General features: G+C 38.5%; 2 protein-coding genes across 2 annotated transcripts; one reads left to right on the forward strand and one right to left on the reverse strand.

Moving 5' to 3' along the window:
• Nucleotides 1–392: 392 nt before the first annotated feature.
• Nucleotides 393–2,529, forward strand: LOC104449241. The gene is made up of 3 exons (XM_010063330.3): nucleotides 393–1,305; nucleotides 1,724–1,829; nucleotides 1,913–2,529. The coding sequence occupies exons 1-3, from the start codon at nucleotides 823–825 to the stop codon at nucleotides 2,473–2,475; spliced, it is 1,152 nt and encodes a 383-aa protein (XP_010061632.2). The 5' UTR covers nucleotides 393–822; the 3' UTR covers nucleotides 2,476–2,529.
• Nucleotides 2,530–3,329: 800 nt separating this feature from the next.
• Nucleotides 3,330–20,049, reverse strand: LOC104449240 (pre-mRNA-processing protein 40A). Its single transcript, XM_010063329.3, has 29 exons — nucleotides 19,818–20,049; nucleotides 18,440–18,508; nucleotides 17,444–17,509; nucleotides 17,042–17,332; nucleotides 16,767–16,952; nucleotides 15,944–16,017; nucleotides 14,875–14,944; nucleotides 13,537–13,589; nucleotides 13,374–13,431; nucleotides 12,970–13,298; nucleotides 11,982–12,054; nucleotides 10,399–10,497; nucleotides 10,220–10,288; nucleotides 10,066–10,143; nucleotides 9,835–9,921; nucleotides 9,654–9,688; nucleotides 9,422–9,527; nucleotides 9,136–9,216; nucleotides 8,955–9,047; nucleotides 8,837–8,890; nucleotides 8,588–8,704; nucleotides 8,342–8,440; nucleotides 6,410–6,457; nucleotides 6,244–6,336; nucleotides 5,231–5,338; nucleotides 5,084–5,148; nucleotides 4,886–4,988; nucleotides 3,784–4,086; nucleotides 3,330–3,698 (listed from the first exon to the last, which is right to left on the reverse strand). Exons 2-29 carry the CDS (start codon nucleotides 18,470–18,472, stop codon nucleotides 3,564–3,566), a joined length of 3,006 nt encoding a protein of 1,001 aa, XP_010061631.2. The 5' UTR covers nucleotides 18,473–18,508; nucleotides 19,818–20,049; the 3' UTR covers nucleotides 3,330–3,563.
• Nucleotides 20,050–21,704: the final 1,655 nt, after the last annotated feature.

Genomic DNA, 21,704 nt, shown 5'->3' on the forward strand with positions numbered 1-21,704 from the left:
TATCACAATCTGGGTCGTGGGGACCCACCCATGTGATGATTACATTCTCATTGAACCTAGATACTGTTTTCCTTCTTGGAGAAAAATGATTAAATTATCCATCTCATGTTCTGCTAACCAGGGGCATGGGAAATTAATTTGGGGCCATAAATAGAAGCGGACAACCATGTTCACATAGATATGCACGAATGAAACGCAAGCATCCTGAAATTTTGTCAATCCAATCAGTTGTTAAGCACCATTTTTATATCCAGATTGACATTTCAGTTGGAACAGTACAAGTCTAAAAAAACACAAGAGAAGGCATACGTGTTCTCATTTGTGGGACTAATCTCAAACATTCACTCTTTAAAAAAATAAAAAAACAGCTCTCCCTAGATTGAAAAATTGTCCTCTCTGCTCAACCCTTGTCCATGAGCACCTTCCACGTAACGACAAAACATTATTGGACCACCGAACTTTTGAGAGGGAAGAAACAAGACGAGAGTGATTTCTTTGAAAATTGAATAGGAGAAGCTGGATTATAAAAACAATAAAACGCAACCCTAGACAAGTTTCTGAGTTCAGGCAATCTTGGGGAGACATGGGTTGCCCCAATGCTCGCAAATGCTATAAAACCTCGAGATTGGTTGGACCATGCCTCCCTCCCACTCCTTGAAGTCTCAAATTTCTCAAAATCCTTCTGCCTTGGCTTATGTTGTGTCCCAAACTGATGGATATGCCTCGTCCATAAAACATTTAATGCCACCTCATGGTTGAACCCGCTCTGGTTTCTCGTCGTTCTCTTCAGCATCCTCAAACATAGTCCCCAGCTAGTCCCTCATGCTCACTGCCCACGCTAGTCCTATGGAATCCAGAGCCAAAACTGATCGAGTCAAACAGCTTGGAGAGCTTCTCCAAGAAGAGCAAGAGCCTTTTGTTCTTGAAGTGTATCTTTCGGAGAGACGGTATGCGAACAGGAGCGGGTCTTTGAGGAGGTCGAGCAGCAGCGGTCAACAGACGAGTCGAAAGAGCATTGTTCGGCTTTCGAAGTTGCTGAGAACTGTCTACAACAAGGTTGCCTCTTTAAATGGGAAGAAGCATGGAGTGAAGAACGGGGAAAGAAGTGAAGAGACTGGTATTGCTGATGCTAGTACTAAACAGGAAGCCGGCGATGCTGACAGATTTTCCATGTCCAGCGATGTGACGACTTACTTTTCTTGCTCCGAGAGCGATAAAGAAGGAAAACACGCTTCTTCAGAAAACGAGCATGCATCATATGACTCAATCTGTCTTCAGAATTTGAACAACGCAAAGAAGGAACAGGTATAGACATTATCACTTTTCAGTCTGATGAATCCTTTTCTATGCTTGTTGTGGTTGTTATTGTTCTTTCGACTCGTCACTTTTCAGAATTTCGGGAGTTGGCCCCGTTTGGTTCTGCTGGTTGGTGTGCTGGTTGTAATTTGTTGTGGTTGTTGTTCTTCTTTCTATTCCTTGTATCTTACTCCGGCTCCCTGACTTTTTGTCTTCTCGACTGCAAGTTTTTGATGGCTTTTTTGTATATTTTGTAATAGCTATCTATTTATTCTTATCTTTACCAAAAAAAAAAAAAAAAATCTTTTTCTGTGCTTGATACCAAGACGCTTACAACTCCCTTGAGAACGCAAATTCATTAGTGAAGCTACTTAAATTATCATATGCATATAAATTTTCATAACAATGTGACACGTGAATCGGTCAGGGTGAGAAGGATTCAACGATCCAATGGAGCGTAGAGAAGGACAAGGAGCAGTTCGACCATGTCTCGGTGACGGAACAAGCGAATTACCTCGCGCCCCTTCATGATTGTTAGTACCTTGGTCTGCTATTCCTTTTTACGTTATGGGGAATTATCTTGCTTTTGCAACTAAATATCCTTCGCATTGGACAGGGCAGCAGGATTTGCAGCATCCTCCTGCAAGGCAAGAGGCCAGTGCGCCAACTTGCAAAATTGTCCTGCCAATGAAGATGATTGAAGATTCCGTATTTTCTGCTTCCATCTTGGAAATACTATTCCACTGCTCAAAAGACAAGCAAAGCTTCACCAGAACAGAAGAAGCCAGCCAGGCCTCGGACTCGAACGCTTCGTACAGTTACTTGAACTCGAAAATGATATTGCAGCAGACAAAGCGGCTTCTGTTCGATTGTGTGAAGGAAATTATACAGACCCATGAGCGGAAGGAGAAAGCGAAACGACACAACCGAGTTGCCTTGGGGCCCGAGGAGATCGGGAAGCTCATATGCGACAAGATCGTGGCGTGGGGCAGAACATCCAGAGACGAAACGAGCACGACCGAGCTGCTCTCTTCGGACTACTCGGATACAGTAGAAGAATGGGAGGATTGTGCTCTACAAAAGAGGCAAATAAGTAGGGAAGTTGGAGATGCTATCGTAGAAGAGATCACAAACGAAATTGTTCTAGACATGATTGATTTGCAGTTACCAAGGATGTGATTACTTGCAAAAAAGCAAAATATTAATAGATCCTCAAACATTTGCTTAGACATCTCATCCATTCTGAGAATTTAATGAGCTGCTCTGAATCCCCAGGGAAAACGCCGTTGTCTTTCTACCACAAATCCTAATAGAATATTTGCAAGAAAAGGTTTCCTATCTTATTACCCTCTGTCAAAAAAATAATGGTTTGACGTGGAAGATGAGCCTCTATGCACTTCCCGGCGTACGGGCCACCGAGTTTTACGCGGTCTTGATGGATGATTGGACTGATTAATCATTTGATAACGACCACTAAACTACTGGTGAACGACCCAATGTATTACAGCCACGCACTGTACTTTGTTCGTTCATGCAGCCAGCACATTCGGCATACAACTATTACCGACGCTCCCGATGAGACATTGGATAGACACAGTCCGAATTTTCAGGAAGCGATACCACGTACAGCACATCATCTCTCTATCGTACCAGGCACTGCTAAACTTTGGGTAACGACTACCGTTCAACTCTATCGAGTTACAGCTCAACTACGCCGTTTAGTAAATGTACCTACTCACAATTGCAGGGCGCTGCGCCAGAACACTCCGCAAAATTGATTATTTAGTACTCAGTAAAACTACACGAATTATTCAAGCTTCACCGGCAACTGCTATTCAACATGCAAAAGGGTCACCACAACTGCAAACGTACATCAAGCTAAAGATGTTTGGTTTTTACAAATTCCCAGATGCGGAAATACCCTCGGTTGTGTATATAAGGTGACATTATCCAATATGATGGTGTTGGCACTCGTTCTCGAATTAAATCAGTTTCGAAGCGGTTCAAAGGGAATCTGTCGACAGGCTCCAAAGTGACCATGAAAACCTCCTCCGGCAGGGAAATTAATACCAACGATCTTATTGATTTATCCTGATCAATCTTCAATTTTTCAGCAGCCAATCGGACATCGTTAGCCATTATCCCCATTTCACAATGGCAACATCCCAGACTGTTGAACATCAAAGAATTGAACAGATAACAATTTTACTGAGCTAATTAATGATAATCTTGGATGTAAACGTCCGGACAGAAGGGATAACTTTGGACTACTGGATTTCCCCGTCTTCACCAAGTTCACCATCTTCTAGCTCCTCATAACCACTCCGGCGTGAACCATCTCGGTGATCTCTCTTATGTCTCTTATGGCGACTCTCAACATCTGATTCAGGTGAATGTGCATGCTGCGAGTACATAACAGCAGTTTATCTTTCTGAAAACTACATCCTGCTTGAAAGACTTAAGAGTAGCATTTGCATGAATAATTACCTTCCTTGATTTTTTGCGATCGCTACCATGTTTTTTAGATCTTTTGGAATCTTTTTCATCCCGGTCAGAGTTGACATCGTCACTGGCAGTCTGATGGCGCTTACGATGCTTCCTATCCTTTTCCTTTTCTTTCTTCTTGTCATCTTTGTAATCGTGTATATCATTCAAATCTGCAGTTTCACTGTCAGTTTCATCCTTCTTGGATTTCTCCTTTCCCTTCTCTCTTTCACGATCTTTCTCCTTCTCTTTTCTCTCCTTGTCCTTGCGTTTCTCTTTGTCCTCCCTCTCTTTTTCTTTTCTAGCCTGCAATATCTCAATGGAAGCATATTCAGACCTAGTTCAACAAGACTGCAACATATCTATACCCAAGGAATTAACGAAAGCAGCGGGAAAATAAAACGATTGCCTCGACAAGATATTCCTCAGCTAGTAGAGACACAAAAGCAGTATTTTCAAAACCGGATGAGCAGTTCAGCCTGTGTCCAATAGTTTGAAGGAGACTAGTTGAACAGCCCTCCCTCTCTCCCTTCCTAAAATACTGGATAATTTTGCACAAAAAAACAGATTTGCATTGCTGGATACCTTCGGCACTAACGTAATACAGCTGTTCAGCTAAGAACTGTACCCAAATCTTGAAAAAGGGCACACACATCAATCTTCTGCAAAACAGTAATCAAGCCAAGCCTCTAACACCAACAAACTAAGCTTTATCCCCCTAGGTGGGATGAGCTCTATGTATACTTTCATGTTATTGTGGCCAACTCTGCATCCACTAATTGTGTAAAGTCTAAATTCCGCTTATTTCCTTATTGTCTCCTTTCGATTTTTAAAGTCTAAGCAAAGAGGCAAACCTACAACAACAGCAATGCATTAGAAATTCAACAGGTTATGATTAAGACTGTATCTCCAATTTCTATCTCGACAAAAGACCTTTATTCCCATGTAAGATCAAGTACAAATAACTATCTAGAGCCAGCCACACCAAAAAATTATTCTTAATAAGCAAAATTGTATAATTGCTAAAGGAGTGTCGTTGGACTATAATAACATATTCTTAAGAGCGAAATAGATAAGCAAGGAGCTGTTGATGAATTTCAATTACCTTTTCTTCCTCACGCTTGCGTCCCTTCTCCTTTGCCTTTTCCTGCAAATAAGCTTTGTATTCCTCAAAAATCTCTCTACTAAAGCTCTCATCCCCCATCAATCTGACACAGTACATCAATGAAGAAAAGGAGTTCTGTGAGCACTTTGACAATGGTTAAAACAATGAAATCAAATTTTTAAGAAAATCGAACCGTACTTAAATTCATGGCTATCTTCAAACAGAGGTTTGCACTCCTCCCAATCAGAAGTTGCAGTAATTTCCTGAAAGTGATAGAATATTATTTTTCTAAAGATACGATGAAAGTCTTCTAAAATAGTCATGCCTATGGAAGCTAACAAATACCTTTATTGTATACAATAATTCGGTGAAGTCATCAGCAAGATGGCGGCGTTTTTTTGCTTCTTTTTCTTCCTTCTCCTTGGCTCTTTCAAGAAGCTCCTCATACACAAGCTTCAATATGAAGTACAATCACAATTTAGTTATGTCCAGTTAATAAATGATACAGCAGAAATGCAAATCTTACACAAGCATGCTAGATCCCCAATCGTGCAAAAAAAGGATAAGGCAAAACGGGCATCACTAGTTTCTAATATTAACAGACAAAGTGCAGAGATTCTAAAAAGGCTCATCAGAATCTTAACACTCCCAACACCAGCATCATCGGCATCATAAAGAAATTGATGCCTTCCACATATATGACGCTAAAACAATAGAAACAAATTTTTCCAATTGATATAACTCAAAGTCAATGTATTTGCCTGCTGTTCAGCATGACAAGTATGACAAGAAGATTTCGCGTACACAAACTAATCCATGGAATTAGAGAGGTAACAGGATCTTATTAAGTGGATATCCATCTTAAGACGACCTGCCCTCCCTACTTGCTAGTGAAAAGATTACATCAACCTAGCTTTGCATGCACACATCTAATAGTACCTCGATATGTCAATCCATAGAAGTCCATGACATACAGAAGTAGCCACACATTCTTAAAGCAAGATGCTCTCCAGCCAAATATTTGCAGATTTTGCTGTATCTTAATCTGAATAATTCTCATATAAGCACCTCGAACAGTCAAATCTTAAAACATATAGACATCCGCCTACAAAATCGCACAAAATTTCTACAGTATGTAAGAAATAGAATGATACTTTTAGCTTGCATGTCTTATTTTGAAAGTCTTAAGGTCTATCCCCTGCCCATGCTAATTCTTTCACTGAAGAAGATCGACCGCACAACCAGCAATTTTCTGCCTTAAAAGTACTTAAATAAATTGAACTAAGCTATGGTAGATTATACCAGAGATAAGAAATAAGGTATATTGTATAAAACTACGAAGAAAAAAGCGGAAGTACCTTCGAGTTAACAACCGATATAAGTGGGGCACCAATATCTTCCAAGATGGAAGCCTTGAAATCCTCAAAAGTCCATGTTGATGCCATAGAAATCTATAGAGAATGATGCGATCACTAATGACCAAGTAAAAGACGTAGAAAGATATCTTTAAGCAGCTACCTTTACCTTCCCTGACTTCATTGCATCTTTTACACGAGTTTTATCATCATGGTACTGTCCATTAACCAAAAGCAAGTGATTAGATAATCCACAAGGCATAATATAGGAATTTGACTACTTTAAGGTGGATTGATTCAAATGCTATTAAATTAGAAAAATGAAGTGAAGATTATCGAGAAAACAATCATGATAGATGTGTCTTAAAGAAAATCTAACAAGCTTAGAAGGAAATGCCCACACTAAGACAACTTAAAAGTGAAATGCCTCAACAGGGAAAGAAAAGAAAGAGTCAATCCATTTCTTTCTATCTTATTGTAACACAAGTTCGAATACTTGTCTCAATCTTTTAGGTTTTCTTGATTGCTTCCCTCTTATTGTAACAAACGTGCACAATTCCCAGCAAGGCAACTCTTCTAGTATCATAACAAGCATAATGGAAAAGCGCCTTGACCACAATGAGCCTGGATAATACACTTATCTAATGCTTTTTGACAAGAGACCATCTACTGGGTCTAAAAATGTCTCACCGCTCCTCAAAAGAATATCAAAGGTCAGAACAAACTTCAGGTAATTTTGATTGTAATAAGTTAATAGATCCTGGTATCATTCAGCCACATCTTGGTATTCAATGCTGATCCAAAGTCCACGACATGTCAATCAATACCAAGTGGGAAAAAGAAAGCATAAAAATAAAAATAAAAATGTCCAACTAATGTTCAGGGACAGACTCTAGTCACTTCAAGCAAAGCACTAATGGAGTCCATCGTTATGCCATTACTTGATAAAAGTTTTATTATTTCATCGCATTTGCCGAAGTGTGTTTTACAGTGATCAAATTCAGATATTTAACTCATACGTGCTTCTTTCTTAGTTTAGACTTGTGTTGCAGGAGGACGTCACTTACAAGTTTACCTCAATATCACCCATCACGATCAAGTTCTCTATTTATTTTGGCTTAATTATAGAAAGAGATCAAAGACTTAAGAGGTAATCTAACCTTCAGTCTACCAATAGTCTGATAAATGTGCCAGCACATTTGCTTTTAACACTCAATAAATTGTTGACACAGAACCAAATCACACAGACAATGCCAATTGACATACAAAATGACAACTTATCGCCACAATGTTTGTGACATGGGCTATGTGACCATCTCGGACAATCCAAAACAGCAGCATCACTAAAACTTGCTGGAGTTGCACAAGGTAGCATGACCTACATATAGGTCACACAAGGAAGAGTGAACCCTCACCGATAAGAGCCCAGACCATGACCAAAATATGGAACCAATGATCCTCGCAGAAAGAGCAAGAGGCTAAATGTCTCTCAACAAAGAGAGCAAAGGCCCACGCAAACCCTCCATTAAGCTTACAACGGGTTGTGCAAACAGAATCCAGGCCATTGAAACCATAAGTCCAGGCATATAAACCGCACAGGAGAGAAAAACAGATCTAAGGCATGCAGTGCTCATCCAGTCGAGCCACGTGCAAGTTCAGTATGATACGCTACAAAGATATGGGTTCATGTAGCATTTAATGGTAATTCTCTAGGTGTGCATTATGGTTGGGCAGACTCAACAGATAGCTAGTTGGGCAGACTGAGAAAATACAGATGCTTTTATAGATAATCTCCAAATTTGTACTTCAAATCTCTTTGATGTTGCACTTTTGACAAGTTCTTTAAATTGCAGCTGGTTCACCATCGACATTCCACTCTTACAAGTTCCCACAATCCATAAATTGCAGTTGGTTCTTGTCCTCACCCACCTCCTTTTCCCTTTTACCGTCATCTCCTTTTTGCATGGTCCACGTTAACCAGATTACTCACTTCTTTAAATACTAGTATTCAGATAAGCAACAGCTGTGGGATGAAAATAGCCTTTTTCTTTATTCACATCCCTCCAATTAAAAAAAGCGTTGTTAGAAGGGTGTGACATACCTGTTTTTCTAGTTCCTCCATGACATCCTCAAACAATTCTTTAGGAGTCGAACCAGAGGTATTTGATGCAACTGCCTGATACTCGGACATGTCTTTAACCTGCAATCCAAAGAATTGCTGAAGGACAGAAGAGGCCTACAATGTGCACTGAGCTCTCATATACTATTCTGCTTAAATTAAAAGCAGTCCCGATGGATGGGAGAAAAAAAAGTGAAGGTAGTCCCAGATTCGGATATAAGCTTTTACCTTCAAACAATAATCATGCCAGAGAGTCTTAGCATTGAGTGTGCCCGCAGCAATATGTTCTTCCATCAGTTTACGAAATGCATCACGGTTTTTCCGCTCAGACCTCCTCAGTTGTTCCTTCATTGACCAAAAGAAGATTAGATACAAAGATGACAAGCACGCTCCAATTAGAGATATGCAACAATATAAAAATATCAGAAGAAACAAAGAGCATTTAAAAGAAACAAAGAGCAATTAAACAATAGGTACCTTCTGTATCTTCTTTTGTTCCTCTTCTTCCTTCTCCAAGTCACGGACGTAATCCTGTCATAACCAACATCAGCACTCCATCTTAAACTCCAGGAAATGAGTTCACAAGTTGGTATACCTGATAAATGAGCAATCTGTCAATTTTTTCAAGACGTGAGCATCTTTCATCATCTTCTAAACGATCAACAATTTTTCGCCACTGGCTGTTCACCTGCAAGAAAGAGGTGACTTCCAACAATCAGAACGACATGAAAAACTTCAATAACCCAAAATACTTGTGGTCAGTCACTTGTATATACTTTAATGAAGTCACATGATTCCAGATATTTTCGGTATTCAGCAACATGGTGCTTGTGCTCCTCAACAGCCTTCTCCTTTTCCTGAAATTGGCAATTTTGGTTATTACAACATCAAATACAGGCTGTAAATACCCAAGTTGACATCTAAATGAGAGGCTGGCGACAAGACGGCAGGCTTAGACAGAAAAGGAGAGAATAAAGGCTACATCCTGATGAAAAATTCAAATTCAAATAAAATACTACATGAGTTTATATATTCCACCATCAAATCTTTTAAAATTTGTACCTTCCTTCCAAGTTCCACCATATAGTTTTCAAAAAGATCTTCCCGGTCTCTATTCCGTTCAACAGCCTTGAATCGTTCATCATTTTCAAACATAGTCACTGCTTTGCTGAACATGACAAGAATTCCGTCAGAGCCTAAGACAGTTGTAGCATCTTAGATAATCTAGAACTGGGAAACAAGAAGATATAGATGAACTAGACAATTTAGCAATCTCAACAGGAAAGAGAATCACCTCCATTTTACAGAAGATGTGAGCTCCGTACACTCCTGCAAACCAATTAACCCAGAAAGACCAAAACGTGAGAAAAGGGATAAAATGATAATAATCAACATTAATGTGGATTTGTAGTGCAAAAAGTGTGCTATGGCCCATGGAGGGTGTTGAACTTCTATTTGGGCCACAATCATCATACTTCTAACATCTTCGTGAATTCTTCCTTAGCTTTCTTCTGCCTCACACGCCTTTCCTCCGCTTCCACTTTTCTTCTTTGACCCAAGTACTACAAAATAACACAAATGATCTTACATCACCACCATTAAAGCATTAAGCAATTGCAGCTGCAAGGGATAGAGATGGATCTTCACTAATCAAATGGGACGAATGAACCCCTGGATACACAAACCCAAAAATTTAGGAACTATACCTCATTGAATGCTTGTTTTCGCTCACCAAGTGTCTTAAGAGCACTGTATCTTCGGTCGTTGATAATCTCTCTCATTGTCTGGGATATTAATATCAACTATGAACATTGAGCCTTTCAAAAGATACAGATACAAAAAGAAGTCCTAAAGTAACACCTGCTCCCAAGTCCAGTCAGACTGAACATTCACGGACTCCAGAAGGGCTTTGAATGCATTCTTAGCCTCCTAGATAGAATAAGAGAAAGGGGCACAAAAAGAGAAGTGAGCAGAAAACGATAGTTATGATAGCAATTCAGAACTTCAACTGCCCAAAACAATAGTCTCTAGGTTCCCACCTGCTTACTAGGATATACTACAGGTTCGTCTTCTGGGGCTTTCTCCTCTACAGGAGTCTCATTAACCTTCCCAGCCACTGCCATTTCTCTTTTTGCCTCCTGCCAGTTAGTACACTAATGTCAGATCACACACAAGTGCATACTATTCCAGCACATCCAAATGCACTATGATGTCAAATCTCTCTCTAAGAACTTGCATAAAATGGGATTGTGAATGATGAACTTCCTGAGAACAGACTTTGCAAGGATATCAGTCCTAAAAGAAAAGAAAAGTAAGAATATTTTCATAAGACTTGCGCCATCAATCAATCCACAATAAAGTTTTCCAACTTGCCTGTCTTAGCAAGGAATAAGACACCTAAGACAGCTGGTTGCTGGAATGCTAGGTCAGAAATGAATAAATCGCTTGGGAGATTGGGTGGAAGCTAGAAGCACTCGTGTTTTTTGAGTTATTGCACCAGATGATGTCAGACATGGGAAAGGATGACCATTTTCGGACAGATTGTTGTGGATGTGGAACCTTTTCCCCGAAATTCTACTGCCATGATCTCATCACTCCTAAGCAGCAAGAGAACACACTTCACCTTGGAATTCTGTTCAGGAAGCAGAGGCTTCATTTTTCCCTAGGGAAGATGCCTGGAACGTATTCTAAATTCGGATGATCTTCAAAAGCAAGGAAACTTTATTGTGGATTGATAGACTCAATGGGCAAAGATGGTGCAACTCTTGTGAAAATAGAAACTTTTAAGGTTTGACAGAAAAATTGATAAAATACAAAATATTTTCACATTACTTGCACCATCTTCAGTGATAGACTCAATGTGGATGGTGGCGATGATGAAAGATGTTCCAACCATAAGCTAAAGTTGATAAAAATGTTGGTCATCATCTACCTTTTAGATTGTAAGTTTAATTGGTATATCTTCATAACATGCTATTTTTTTATAGAAAGGATGGACTACAGAAGTATAAAATAGTTGGTTTGGATTTATATTAATGTTACTCTTTTTTTTTGTAAAGGAAATGTCACTTGTTTACTAGGCTAAATCTAGTATCTATATGCATTATAGTTACTTGTTATGTATAGATTGACATTCTTTTAGCTTTCTCCTGGTAGTTTGTAAAATCGTGAGATTTTTTATCCAATCTTACAAAGCCCACAACGATTTATTCTGAAAAGAGATTCTTGCAACCTTGGTTACAATATAATTGGACCAGACAAAATTAAACTATGGTTTTTGCAATTTTCGGTGTAAATTTAGTGATATATATGCTCATTTGGAGAGAAAGATTGAAGTGTGCATTTCAAGGATGAGAATCCTCACAGGATTCTTTTTGAGACAATTGGATGCACATCATTCACTTTTGTACAACAGGAAATTTCAATTCGACACTTTTACTTGGTTGGTCATGACAAAGACTATCTTTTCTTCATAACATTTATATGTGGTGTCTCGCTAAAGGAGCGGTCTCAGTGTACTTCTGTTTATCTTTCCAAGGAGAAAAATAATTTCCATGAGACCTGCTGAAAATGATGAATGTCATCTGGATAGGATCACTCTCAGACAAAAGTTAAATCATACCTCAATATCCTGCAAAGAGGCGCCATCCCCAGAGAATGCCGCATCTTGAGATACGACAGTTTGAAAGCTAGCCCTGCAAGTCGACGATAAATGGTTCAGCAGTAAATCTATCACCTCATAGAGCAAGAAAAGCTCCGGCAATTTTAAAGGATTTTCCTAGAGATATCTTATAGCAACTACAGGTGGGCATAAAGATAATGATGGGGTGTAGCCAGGACTCCAGTCTTTTACTGGTCAGCATCAGGATAGCAATAGGAACTACTCTGGTGAGGCACGAGCAAGTAGCACAGCATCAATCCTCTGAAGATTGCCATTCCTAGGGTCTTTGCATTTAAATTATACCATTTGATCAAATCCTTTGCTGTGAATATAAGTTAGAGACATTAGTGTAGGTCGAGGGTTGATTCTGGATCCGATCCAAGAATTTTAGTACAGATTATATTTGGATTGGATTGGTCTCAAACGTTGAGCTGATATACACACCAGGATTCCTTATTCCGTATTCATGTCAATTGTTTGAAGTTGACATTTTTCTCGAATTAGATTCAGATCAAGTCATGTTCCGTGCAGGTCAGGGAAGTAAATCCAGTTTTAAAGTTACTCCTACCATTACAATAGGCTCATCATCATGAGCTTCAAAATTCCTATGGTTTTTTTCTCCAATTCAACAAATTTTATTTGATAGGAGATGCTGATCCTATATAGACACCGGCAAAGTAAAACAAGAATTTTACCCAAAACCCTGTCAGCTGTGACCTGAGGAGGGAATGCTCTTCTAGATGTCTATATTCTAGACTTCGCAGCAGTTTTATTACTGTAACGTTTACTTTCTTAATTAGCCGCCATATATTACATCGCAAAATGCAGATTATTAGCAGAAGTCTGCATGCTATGGTTCTTTTGGAGAGAAATGAGGTGGTCTGAATGGATGTTGCATAATAAAGAAAGGGCAAATTAAGAAAATAAAAACCAACAATAGCAGGTGTACCCTGATGAGTTAGCAGTGCCGAAAGCCGGAGACATGCTGGAACTTCCTGAAACTGTAGTGGGCGGAGCGGATACTGCCACGGCTTGAAATCCAGCATCATTCACCATTGCAGAGGAGGAAGGCACACCAGCAGTAGTTGATGGACCTGCTGTTGTTGTCTGGGTTGCATTAGCCAAAGGAAGAGCAGAAGTGACTGGAACAGGGCTAACTGCATTTGCTGCGGCAGGTGCTTCAGTTGATCCACTATCACTGGCAGCAGGGCCTTGAGCTGTTGTTCCTGACTCAGCAAGTCCTTCCCCAGTAGCTTTTAGAGCAAGTTCCCGAGCTAACTGAGGTCAGGCAACAATAGTTTAAGAAACTGGGCAGAAAGCTGGAGGATAATTGTTGTGCAACAAGTAACAAACCTTCAATTCCTCAGGAATTGACCATACAGATTGCTTTGTATCCTTATTGTAATAATATCTGCAATAAGTCAACCCCTGGTCATATAAGGACAGTGCAAACAGAGTGCTAGCAACTGTAAAAGAACCACATTAATTAGGGGAAAAAAATAAGTCCCCTACGCACTTTCTTCCATCTGCATTTGTAAACTCCTTCCACACGGTAGACGCATCCGCTCTCTGTCGTAAAAAGTAGACACTTATTAAGAAGACGAGGGAAATAAAAATAACAATTAAAAACATAAATAAAGAGATATATACTGAATAGCTATAGATAAGGCAAGCGAAATTACTCAAAACTAAATATATTTACCTTCATAGCATTAAAGGGATATGTTAGCAGCTAAAGCAAATGATCAAGGTAATAAGATATATTGCATTAGCTCTTCATGAGATAAGAAAATCAAAATGACATACTGAAGTTAAAAAATAACATAGAACTACAGTTGATACAAGTAGGAAATCGAGAGGCCTAATCTGTCAAATCAAGAAACTCATGCATGCAATTATCAGGCCTATAATAGGTTGGGAATACCATGACAAAGCAATAAAAGCATAAGCAGTCTAGATAGTGATGGTTTTCAGGAATACAAAGCTCAAAAACTCTGATTACTGCTATTAAAAGCAAAAGTTGCAATGCATGTGCATATTCCGGATTAGATTAAAACTACAAAATATTCGGTGGCAATTTTGCATAAGTGATGGTAATGTGTTATGAGAATGGAAAAGGATTTAGCATATCTTACACCAACAGCAAGAAAGCTTCAATATGGTAGCCTGACTAAGCCAGACGTCAATGGTATCCACATTCCACAAGATATAATACCAGGTACCTTTCTTCTGACCCTGACCAATTAAAAAAGATGACCTCCCTAAGGTTTTCATTCCTTAGTAGAAACGCCAATATATGGATATCATTACACTTTGAATTACAAACTAAGTACAAGAAGGACAATCTATCTATTCAGACACTTTAAACCATTACAATGGTACATTGACGACTATTGTCAAGTACAAGAATCCAACCAAGCTTAGGTTATTCTACCTCCTGAATAGACTTAGCTTTTAACTACAGATAACCATGCTACATTATTACGTTCAAGAGAACATATGGTCCCCACCCTAAAACTAAATGAGGAGCGTAAAAAAGAAACATATATTGCAAACTCAGTGTTGTTTTATATCTATCGGCCACTTCTCCATACAGCTTGACCCCACATCATAAATAAACTTAATTGGCCAACTGCTTCCAGTATATAAGTGAAATAGCACCATCACAGGGAGCATATACAGCAACTAAAAATATAATTTAGCATCAATATGTCATCATAAAATAACTTCCACAGTACATAAATTCAAATAAAATGTTTCATTCAGTCAAACACGGGCAAAATGTTAAATATTCAACAGAAAGACACGTGAATCACGTGGCCACATCGAGACAACTGAGAGCGTCATAACTCACCTCAATGGGTGTCATCAATTCTAGAGGTTTTTCCCAACTGGACTGTTTGGTCTTCTTGTTGTAGTAATATCTGAAGAAAAGTAAACAGTATAGGAAAAAATCGGATGTGTCAAAACTTCTCAAACTGGATAGGGAAGAGAAGAATGCAGAGGCGGTTCCAAAAGTGTCCTAACTTGGCTGAGATTTATTAATATTTCTACTTCTCTCACATTTTCAAAAGTTAATCTCAATTAAACCCTACAATAATATACGTATTTATAAATGACTTTGATGGTGACATCATAAAACTACAGTAGTTTAATGATAACATCAAACTAAGATCCACAACTTGACCATAATTGAACTGGCTACACACAGAGCACAGTTTGCATTCATGACTTCAAGTTACACATATTCAGTAAATACTATCCCCTTCCAGCCAAGCAAACAAGTTGATACACAACAGCATGTGGTTTTCCATCGTTTCACCAAAAGAATTTGAAAGAAAACAATTTTCAGCTTAAACTGGCCAATATGATGAAAAAATTTTCCCTGCAGAGTCGGAACAGAAAAGATAACAGCAGTTCACCTTCATTTCATTACCATGATAGAGCATGGCTTTCCAATATTTCCTCGAAACAAATGAAAAGAAAATTTTCCTTTGTTTAAATTATGACATCCGGATTGATTTTTACATGTTTAGAATCGTTGACCCTAGTTCACCTAATTCATTAAGCATTTCCAAAAGGCCAGCTTCCAATTTTCCACCATCATTGCATTAAATGAGAACTATGAATGCATGTCAGACTAAGTAAGTATTACAAACCTATACTATTGTAAAGCAGACTGACAATGCAAAAGACAATGAGAGGGATTAGTGACAAAACATCCATGACTTGATTCCAGAAACAAGGTCCTTCCAATTCTTTAGAACTTTATTTAAAAGGAAGTCCTTTACTCATTTCCCATGCCCTCTATCATACTACTATGACATTTGTTTTAAGAAGAGAAAGCCACAAATTCCTATGAGCCAGTTAAACTTGATTTTTGTTTCATGAAAATGGATGACTGCAGTCAAACAAGCAGTTACCGTTTCCCATTAGAAGCCTCATGCTCTTGCCAATCAGATGCTGACTGCTGAGAGGGGTTTGAAGCATTAACAGCCTAATATGCAAAAACAGAAAAGAAGTTAAGATGAAGTCCATGGGAATTAAAAGGCACAAAAGCAGCCAAAAAATACTTGCAGTGGTATATCATTCAGTTGGAACCTCTGGAAAGCAAGAGTTCTAACATAATTTAAGTGAAATTATCAACTTTCCAATGAAGAGAGGGGATCATCATTCTAAGGAAAAAAGTTGCCACACAACTCTGATTTAACTAAAGTTATCTTATGGTCCTGCTTGTTGCAATATCCCCACTTGACGAAAAAAAATCTAGAACTACAAACCAAATAAAGGTCTATATCAGATGAAGAGAATGAGGTATCCACCTATTGAATATCCTATAATGCAACTTCATGTAAGGAAAATTTAGTTTCATGAAGAAAAAATTAAAAAGTAATTCATGGTAATTTGGGATCAGAGTGGAAAATTATTTTTTACCATGCCAGGAAGCATCCAAATGATAGGTAAACTACCTCAATTTGATCATAGAGCTGTAGGATGCAGGATAAGCACATGAGCTTCAGATAGCTAATGTCACTGAGATTTTGGTTTCCTATTGAAAACCTATTAAGCTTAGCAATTGCATGTGATAGCATACTCCATAATTTGAACAAACTTCGCAAAGCATACAGAATTTTCAGCAATGACTGAGAAAATTATACCAAACAAGCCTATCCCTTGAAAGAAGACTGCCACCACATCAAGTGAAAATTGTATGGAAAGGAGAGAGAAACCATCAGAGGCACTCACTGCATCTGGAGGGGAAGTAACTGGAGCTTGTTGTCCGGTCTGCTGAATTGGCATCGCAGGTAATGCACCCCGAGCTCCAGAGGCCAACCAAGGCTGTCCAGCAACAGGTGCATGCATTGGAGCTATTGGCTGAATATGAGATGGTGCACCAACATTATTCTGTTGATGGCCAAAAGATGGTGCAAACTGAAAAACAACAGACAACTGTAAAAATAAGCACACAGATGTAATTTATAAAAAGCCAATAGGAAGTACAGATTATAATGGAATCTTACAGCGTAAGATGAACCAAGAGGTGCTCCAGGGCCACCTACACCAGGCATCGGATTATGAAATGGAGGAGCACTTGGCTGGGCAGAGTTAGTTGACAAAGGCCTATTTGTTTGAGCATAAGGCATTGACAAAGCCTGCGATGAAGGAGTATAACTAGGCTGACTAGACCTTTGAGGTAACTGCTGCATTGGGTGAGAAAACTGAGGCAGTTGATCTTGTCCAGCTGGTCGAAAATGTTGGGAATTCATGGGAAGATATGTCTGCCCTTGCTGTGGTGGAATAACCGCTCGGTACTGCAGCAGATGTTTGACTCTATCATGCACTTACTATGGCAGATACAGTATTTATGGGGGCAAAAACTATAGCAGATATAGTCTGCCAATTGGACAGAAAAGAAAACTTACTTGCATGGGTAATGATGATCCAAAGTTCTGAGTTCCTAAAGTTCCAGATGGAGGAGGCCAAAGCGACTAGTTGACTCATACAAAACGTACCATAAATCAGAGACAAGGTTATAATCAATAGACAGAATAGCTTAAAAAAGGAGACTCCCAATAGCATCAACAGGAATGCATGCATTTATGGACAAATTCTGAAACTATGGCACAAAAAAGAGAGGAAATGGATTCTTGTGCTGGATAGAAGAATTGGAATCTTTCTCCTAACCAAGTATACACAGGTCATCATCAACCATTTTTCTATTTTGTTTGCGTTACATTGTCATGTTAGTTCCTATAAGCAAGGACCATCGAGTATGAATATAATGAGGAAAATTTTTGAAGCAGACAAGAGAAAAGTCCATGTCAATATATTTAAACTGAACGTATTGAATATACGGCTTGATTCATTTACCATCTTCCTTACTCATGCCTACTAGTTCTCCCCACAAAAGGGACCCAAATCAAAAGTAACACCAACGGCCCTCTGATTACTGAGGCTGGTTCAGGATTATCTGCATTTTAAGTTATAGTTGGTAACTAGCATCTTAGCAGCTCAAGAAAAAAGTTTTAAATGATGTAAACTAGTTCATCGTGTAAACTAGTTTTAAATGATGTATTGATTTAGATTGAAGGCAAAGGAAAGATAAACAAAGGACCAAATTCTCTCACCATAATTATGCGAGGAGTCCTAAAATAAGACACCTCATTCATTGTTATCCAAGAATTCAACAGAGAAATGATTGCAAACATATTGGTACACTTTATAACAAAGCGCGAAAATCTTTTAGCATATCTAAAACTCGGACATGACATAAAAATCAATTATGGACAAAGTTGCTACCCAACCCCACAACCAATACCCATAAGCATGCCTACTCATGCATGGTGCAGACTCAACCATCCAACAAACAAAAAACGAACAAAAAATAACTAATAAACTAATATCACAAAGGTTTCTACCTGTGCACCTGGGGATTGGGAATTATTGGCCATGCCAGCACAAAAGCAGGCCCCTTGATACTTGAAGAGCTGCAGAAACTCGCATATTAGCTCAAACATGATATGAATAACTTACACGAACAACAATTTCAATATCAAACAAACAAGTAATGGAACAATCAGTCAAATCAGGCAATAAAGATTAGCTGGATCAACATTGCCTATAACCTATGTGGCACACTTCAGAAGTATATCAGAATGGCAGTGCTTGGTGATAATCTATGCCAGAAAATTTAGATATGAGTAATTGATCCCTCCATGACAATTAGTTATGAAAGTCAAAGGAACTCCAGCCTAAAGGACGAGGGTGGGCAGCATCTAAATCACTCTGAAGATTCTTAAGGCATTGAGACAAGCCCATAACTTAAGATTCCATGACGAAAAATAGTATTGAAGAAGTTAGCTGAGCTAAGCAGCGATCCAAAATAGTCTATAAATCTCTCTAGCTCAAAACTATCATCTTTCCTGTTACCAATATTCAGTGTGATTCATGAGCTAATAAATCAGCCCTAAGGAAATGGAAATCCAGGATAAACTTGATTTCATACATAGAACGTGGATTAGAAACCCATGGGGTGGGATTATCTTCGTGATCACCCATCGACCATAGAGAAAAGAAAATATGAAAGCTGGACGGATAATATTGCAAGTAGATATAAGCATACACGTTACAACCTCTTCCATCTCCATAGTTCATCGGCCTAGCAGAGTGAGAGCATGCGTTTGATGGTGAAGTGCCTCACATTTTTTAATAAACTATGCATTTAAATGTTCAATGGCTAGAGAGAGATAAACATTTTAGACCAGCCAGACATCCTGGAGTACATAGGCTTAAGAAACCTGCTGCTTTGCACTTTTAACTTATATTAAGATGGTTCCTGCCCCCCTGAAAGGTCATTGTCCATTTTTAACTGCCTAATGTCACAAAGCCCAGACCGGCATTATTGCAGGAAGCTTACATTACGAACGAACTCCAAATTGATCTATTTACCCCACATTACAAAACGGATACACCCACTACCAACATAATGGAACAGAGGCACCAATCGTTCTCGCGATTATCGCAGTCAAGCCACAACAAAGCCCAATCGAAAAGGTCGCAAATTTCCCCTCCACAGTAAAAATTACAATCAGCACCGGCATCACGTAATCAAAACCCATCAAGTATACTTCTTTTCAAGCGGGCGTTCTTCACGGAGCCCATCTACGCAAAGGGCGTGCGTCGCCCTCCCTAACCCACCTCAGACAGTCCCGAACACCAGCTAAAGCGAGCTCAGACGGACTACCGACAGGCGTTGGGGGAGAAGAAGAAGAGGGTAGACGGAGCAGCCGGACTCACCGGCGGAGCGGCGGCGGCGGAGGAGGCGGAGCGGCGGCGGCGGCGGAGGAGGAGGAGCGTCGGACGGCGAGGCGCGGCGAGGGAACAGCGGCGATCGGAGATCGAACGTGGGTGGAGGAATCGGGAGGGGTTCAGGGGCTAGGGTTTAACGGAGCTCGGCCATCTGATCTAGAGAGAGAGAGAGAGAGAGAGAGAGAAGCCGACCGGGACGGATGGAAACGACGCACCGTACGACGTCACCGAATCATACCCGGCCTGTACATTTAAATTTTACCGGAAGCTACGAATCCCAACTTATACCGACCGTAATTTTAATTTTTATCCCCAAGACCGTACCCATGTAACATGAAAACATATTTTGTCCGCACAAAACAAGGATCCCTAAATTTTTTCCACCATCGAGTTATTTGTCACATCAGTACAAGTTCGGGATATCAGTGACGCGATAAAAAAATTTAAACTGTTGGTGTTGATATGTATATAGTTATTGAGTACGTTTATTTTGCAAAAACAAATTCTTTAAAAGGTATATAATATAAATTAATCGCTTTTAACACTTATTTTAATGAATGAAAGAAAAAATATATTTATACTATTCACAAAAATAGTTAGACGAAAAAAATTTCATTAACTAATTGATGATTTTTTATGCTATTGAGCTTAAGAACTTTTTTAGCTCTCGCACAATTCAATCTTTTTTTTTTTATTAAAGACGGAGAAATTAAAACTTTATAATGGATATAATTTAGAATTTTTATGATATTGATCTTAAGTACTTTTTCTTGCACTCGCGCAATTCGACCTTTTCATTTTACACAAAGAACTTAAAACCCTACAATGGATATAAGTATTAACATGGTTTAGCATATTATTTTTCCAATTTTTTTAAATTCAAAATAAATATATTCTTCATTTACAAACTTTTAAAAGAGAAAGGTTAGGATTTGCTTTAAAAAAGGTAACTAGGCTCTCGAATGTTCTCAAGCGGAACTATAAAAAGACCAAACTTAGGTGGGCTTAGAGCTTGTTTGTTAAGATACGTTTGACAATTGATCAAATAGTACTTGATTATATTCTTTTGTTCCATATAGTAAATTTGAAACATAAATTCATTTGATATTTTTTTTGTTCCCGAAAATAGATTTGAGATAGAATTAAGAAGAAGAAAAATTGCTTATATGTTCTTGGGAACAATTTCAAAATCAAACTCAAACCTATTTTTTTTTTTTTTCTCTTTTCTTTTCTTCTTTTCTCATTCTTTTTTTTTTTTATTTTTTTTTTTTGGTGCTAGAGAAACCGATTTGGCCGACAGCCGCCACGTAAACCCCCAGGTATCATTATCTCATTCTCTCTCTTTCTCTCTTCTTCTTTCCCGAACCTATCATCAGTAGCCACCAATACCGTCGCCAGCAACCGGTCACAAAGAAGGAGGAAGAAGAGAAAAGAGAAAAGAAAAATACAATAAAAGTATTATAAATTAAAAGAAACAAAAAGAAATTGTGAGTTTTACTAAACACATTTCTATTCAGAGAATAAAAATTTTAAACAGTTACCAAACGCTCTCAAATGTTCAAAAATTATTTTCAGAAACAAAAAAAAAAAGAATTATTTCTAAATATAAATTGTTCTTGAAAACATAATGATTATCAAATGCCCCTAAGGGCGCATTCAACAACTTGACAAATAGTAACAATTTCTATTCTTTTGTTCCTGAAAATAAATTTGGAACGGAAATCCGTTTCATAAATTTTTTATTCCCGAGAATATATTTGAAATAAAATCAATGAGTAGAAAAAAATTGCTTTTTTTCTTGGAAACAATTTCAAAATCAAGTCAACCCAATTTTTTTTTTTTTAATCTTCTTCTTTTCTTCTTGTTCTTCGTCCT

Source organism: Eucalyptus grandis, chromosome 6, assembly GCF_016545825.1.
Source record: "Eucalyptus grandis isolate ANBG69807.140 chromosome 6, ASM1654582v1, whole genome shotgun sequence".
In the NCBI taxonomy this organism is placed as follows: Eukaryota; Viridiplantae; Streptophyta; class Magnoliopsida; order Myrtales; family Myrtaceae; genus Eucalyptus; species Eucalyptus grandis.

Coding starts and splice junctions, on each gene's coding strand:
- LOC104449240 (XM_010063329.3), bottom strand. CDS start 18,472: ATGGCCAATAATTCCCAATCCCCAGGTGCACAG. Junction 9,528..9,653: donor ACATCTTCTGTAAAATGGAG/GTGATTCTCTTT, acceptor TGTCATGTTCAG/CAAAGCAGTGACTATGTTTG. Junction 8,441..8,587: donor GGCATGATTATTGTTTGAAG/GTAAAAGCTTAT, acceptor TTTGGATTGCAG/GTTAAAGACATGTCCGAGTA.
- LOC104449241 (XM_010063330.3), top strand. CDS start 823: ATGCTCACTGCCCACGCTAGTCCTATGGAATCCAGAGCCAAAACTGAT. Junction 1,306..1,723: donor ACAACGCAAAGAAGGAACAG/GTATAGACATTA, acceptor TGAATCGGTCAG/GGTGAGAAGGATTCAACGAT. Junction 1,830..1,912: donor CCTCGCGCCCCTTCATGATT/GTTAGTACCTTG, acceptor CGCATTGGACAG/GGCAGCAGGATTTGCAGCAT.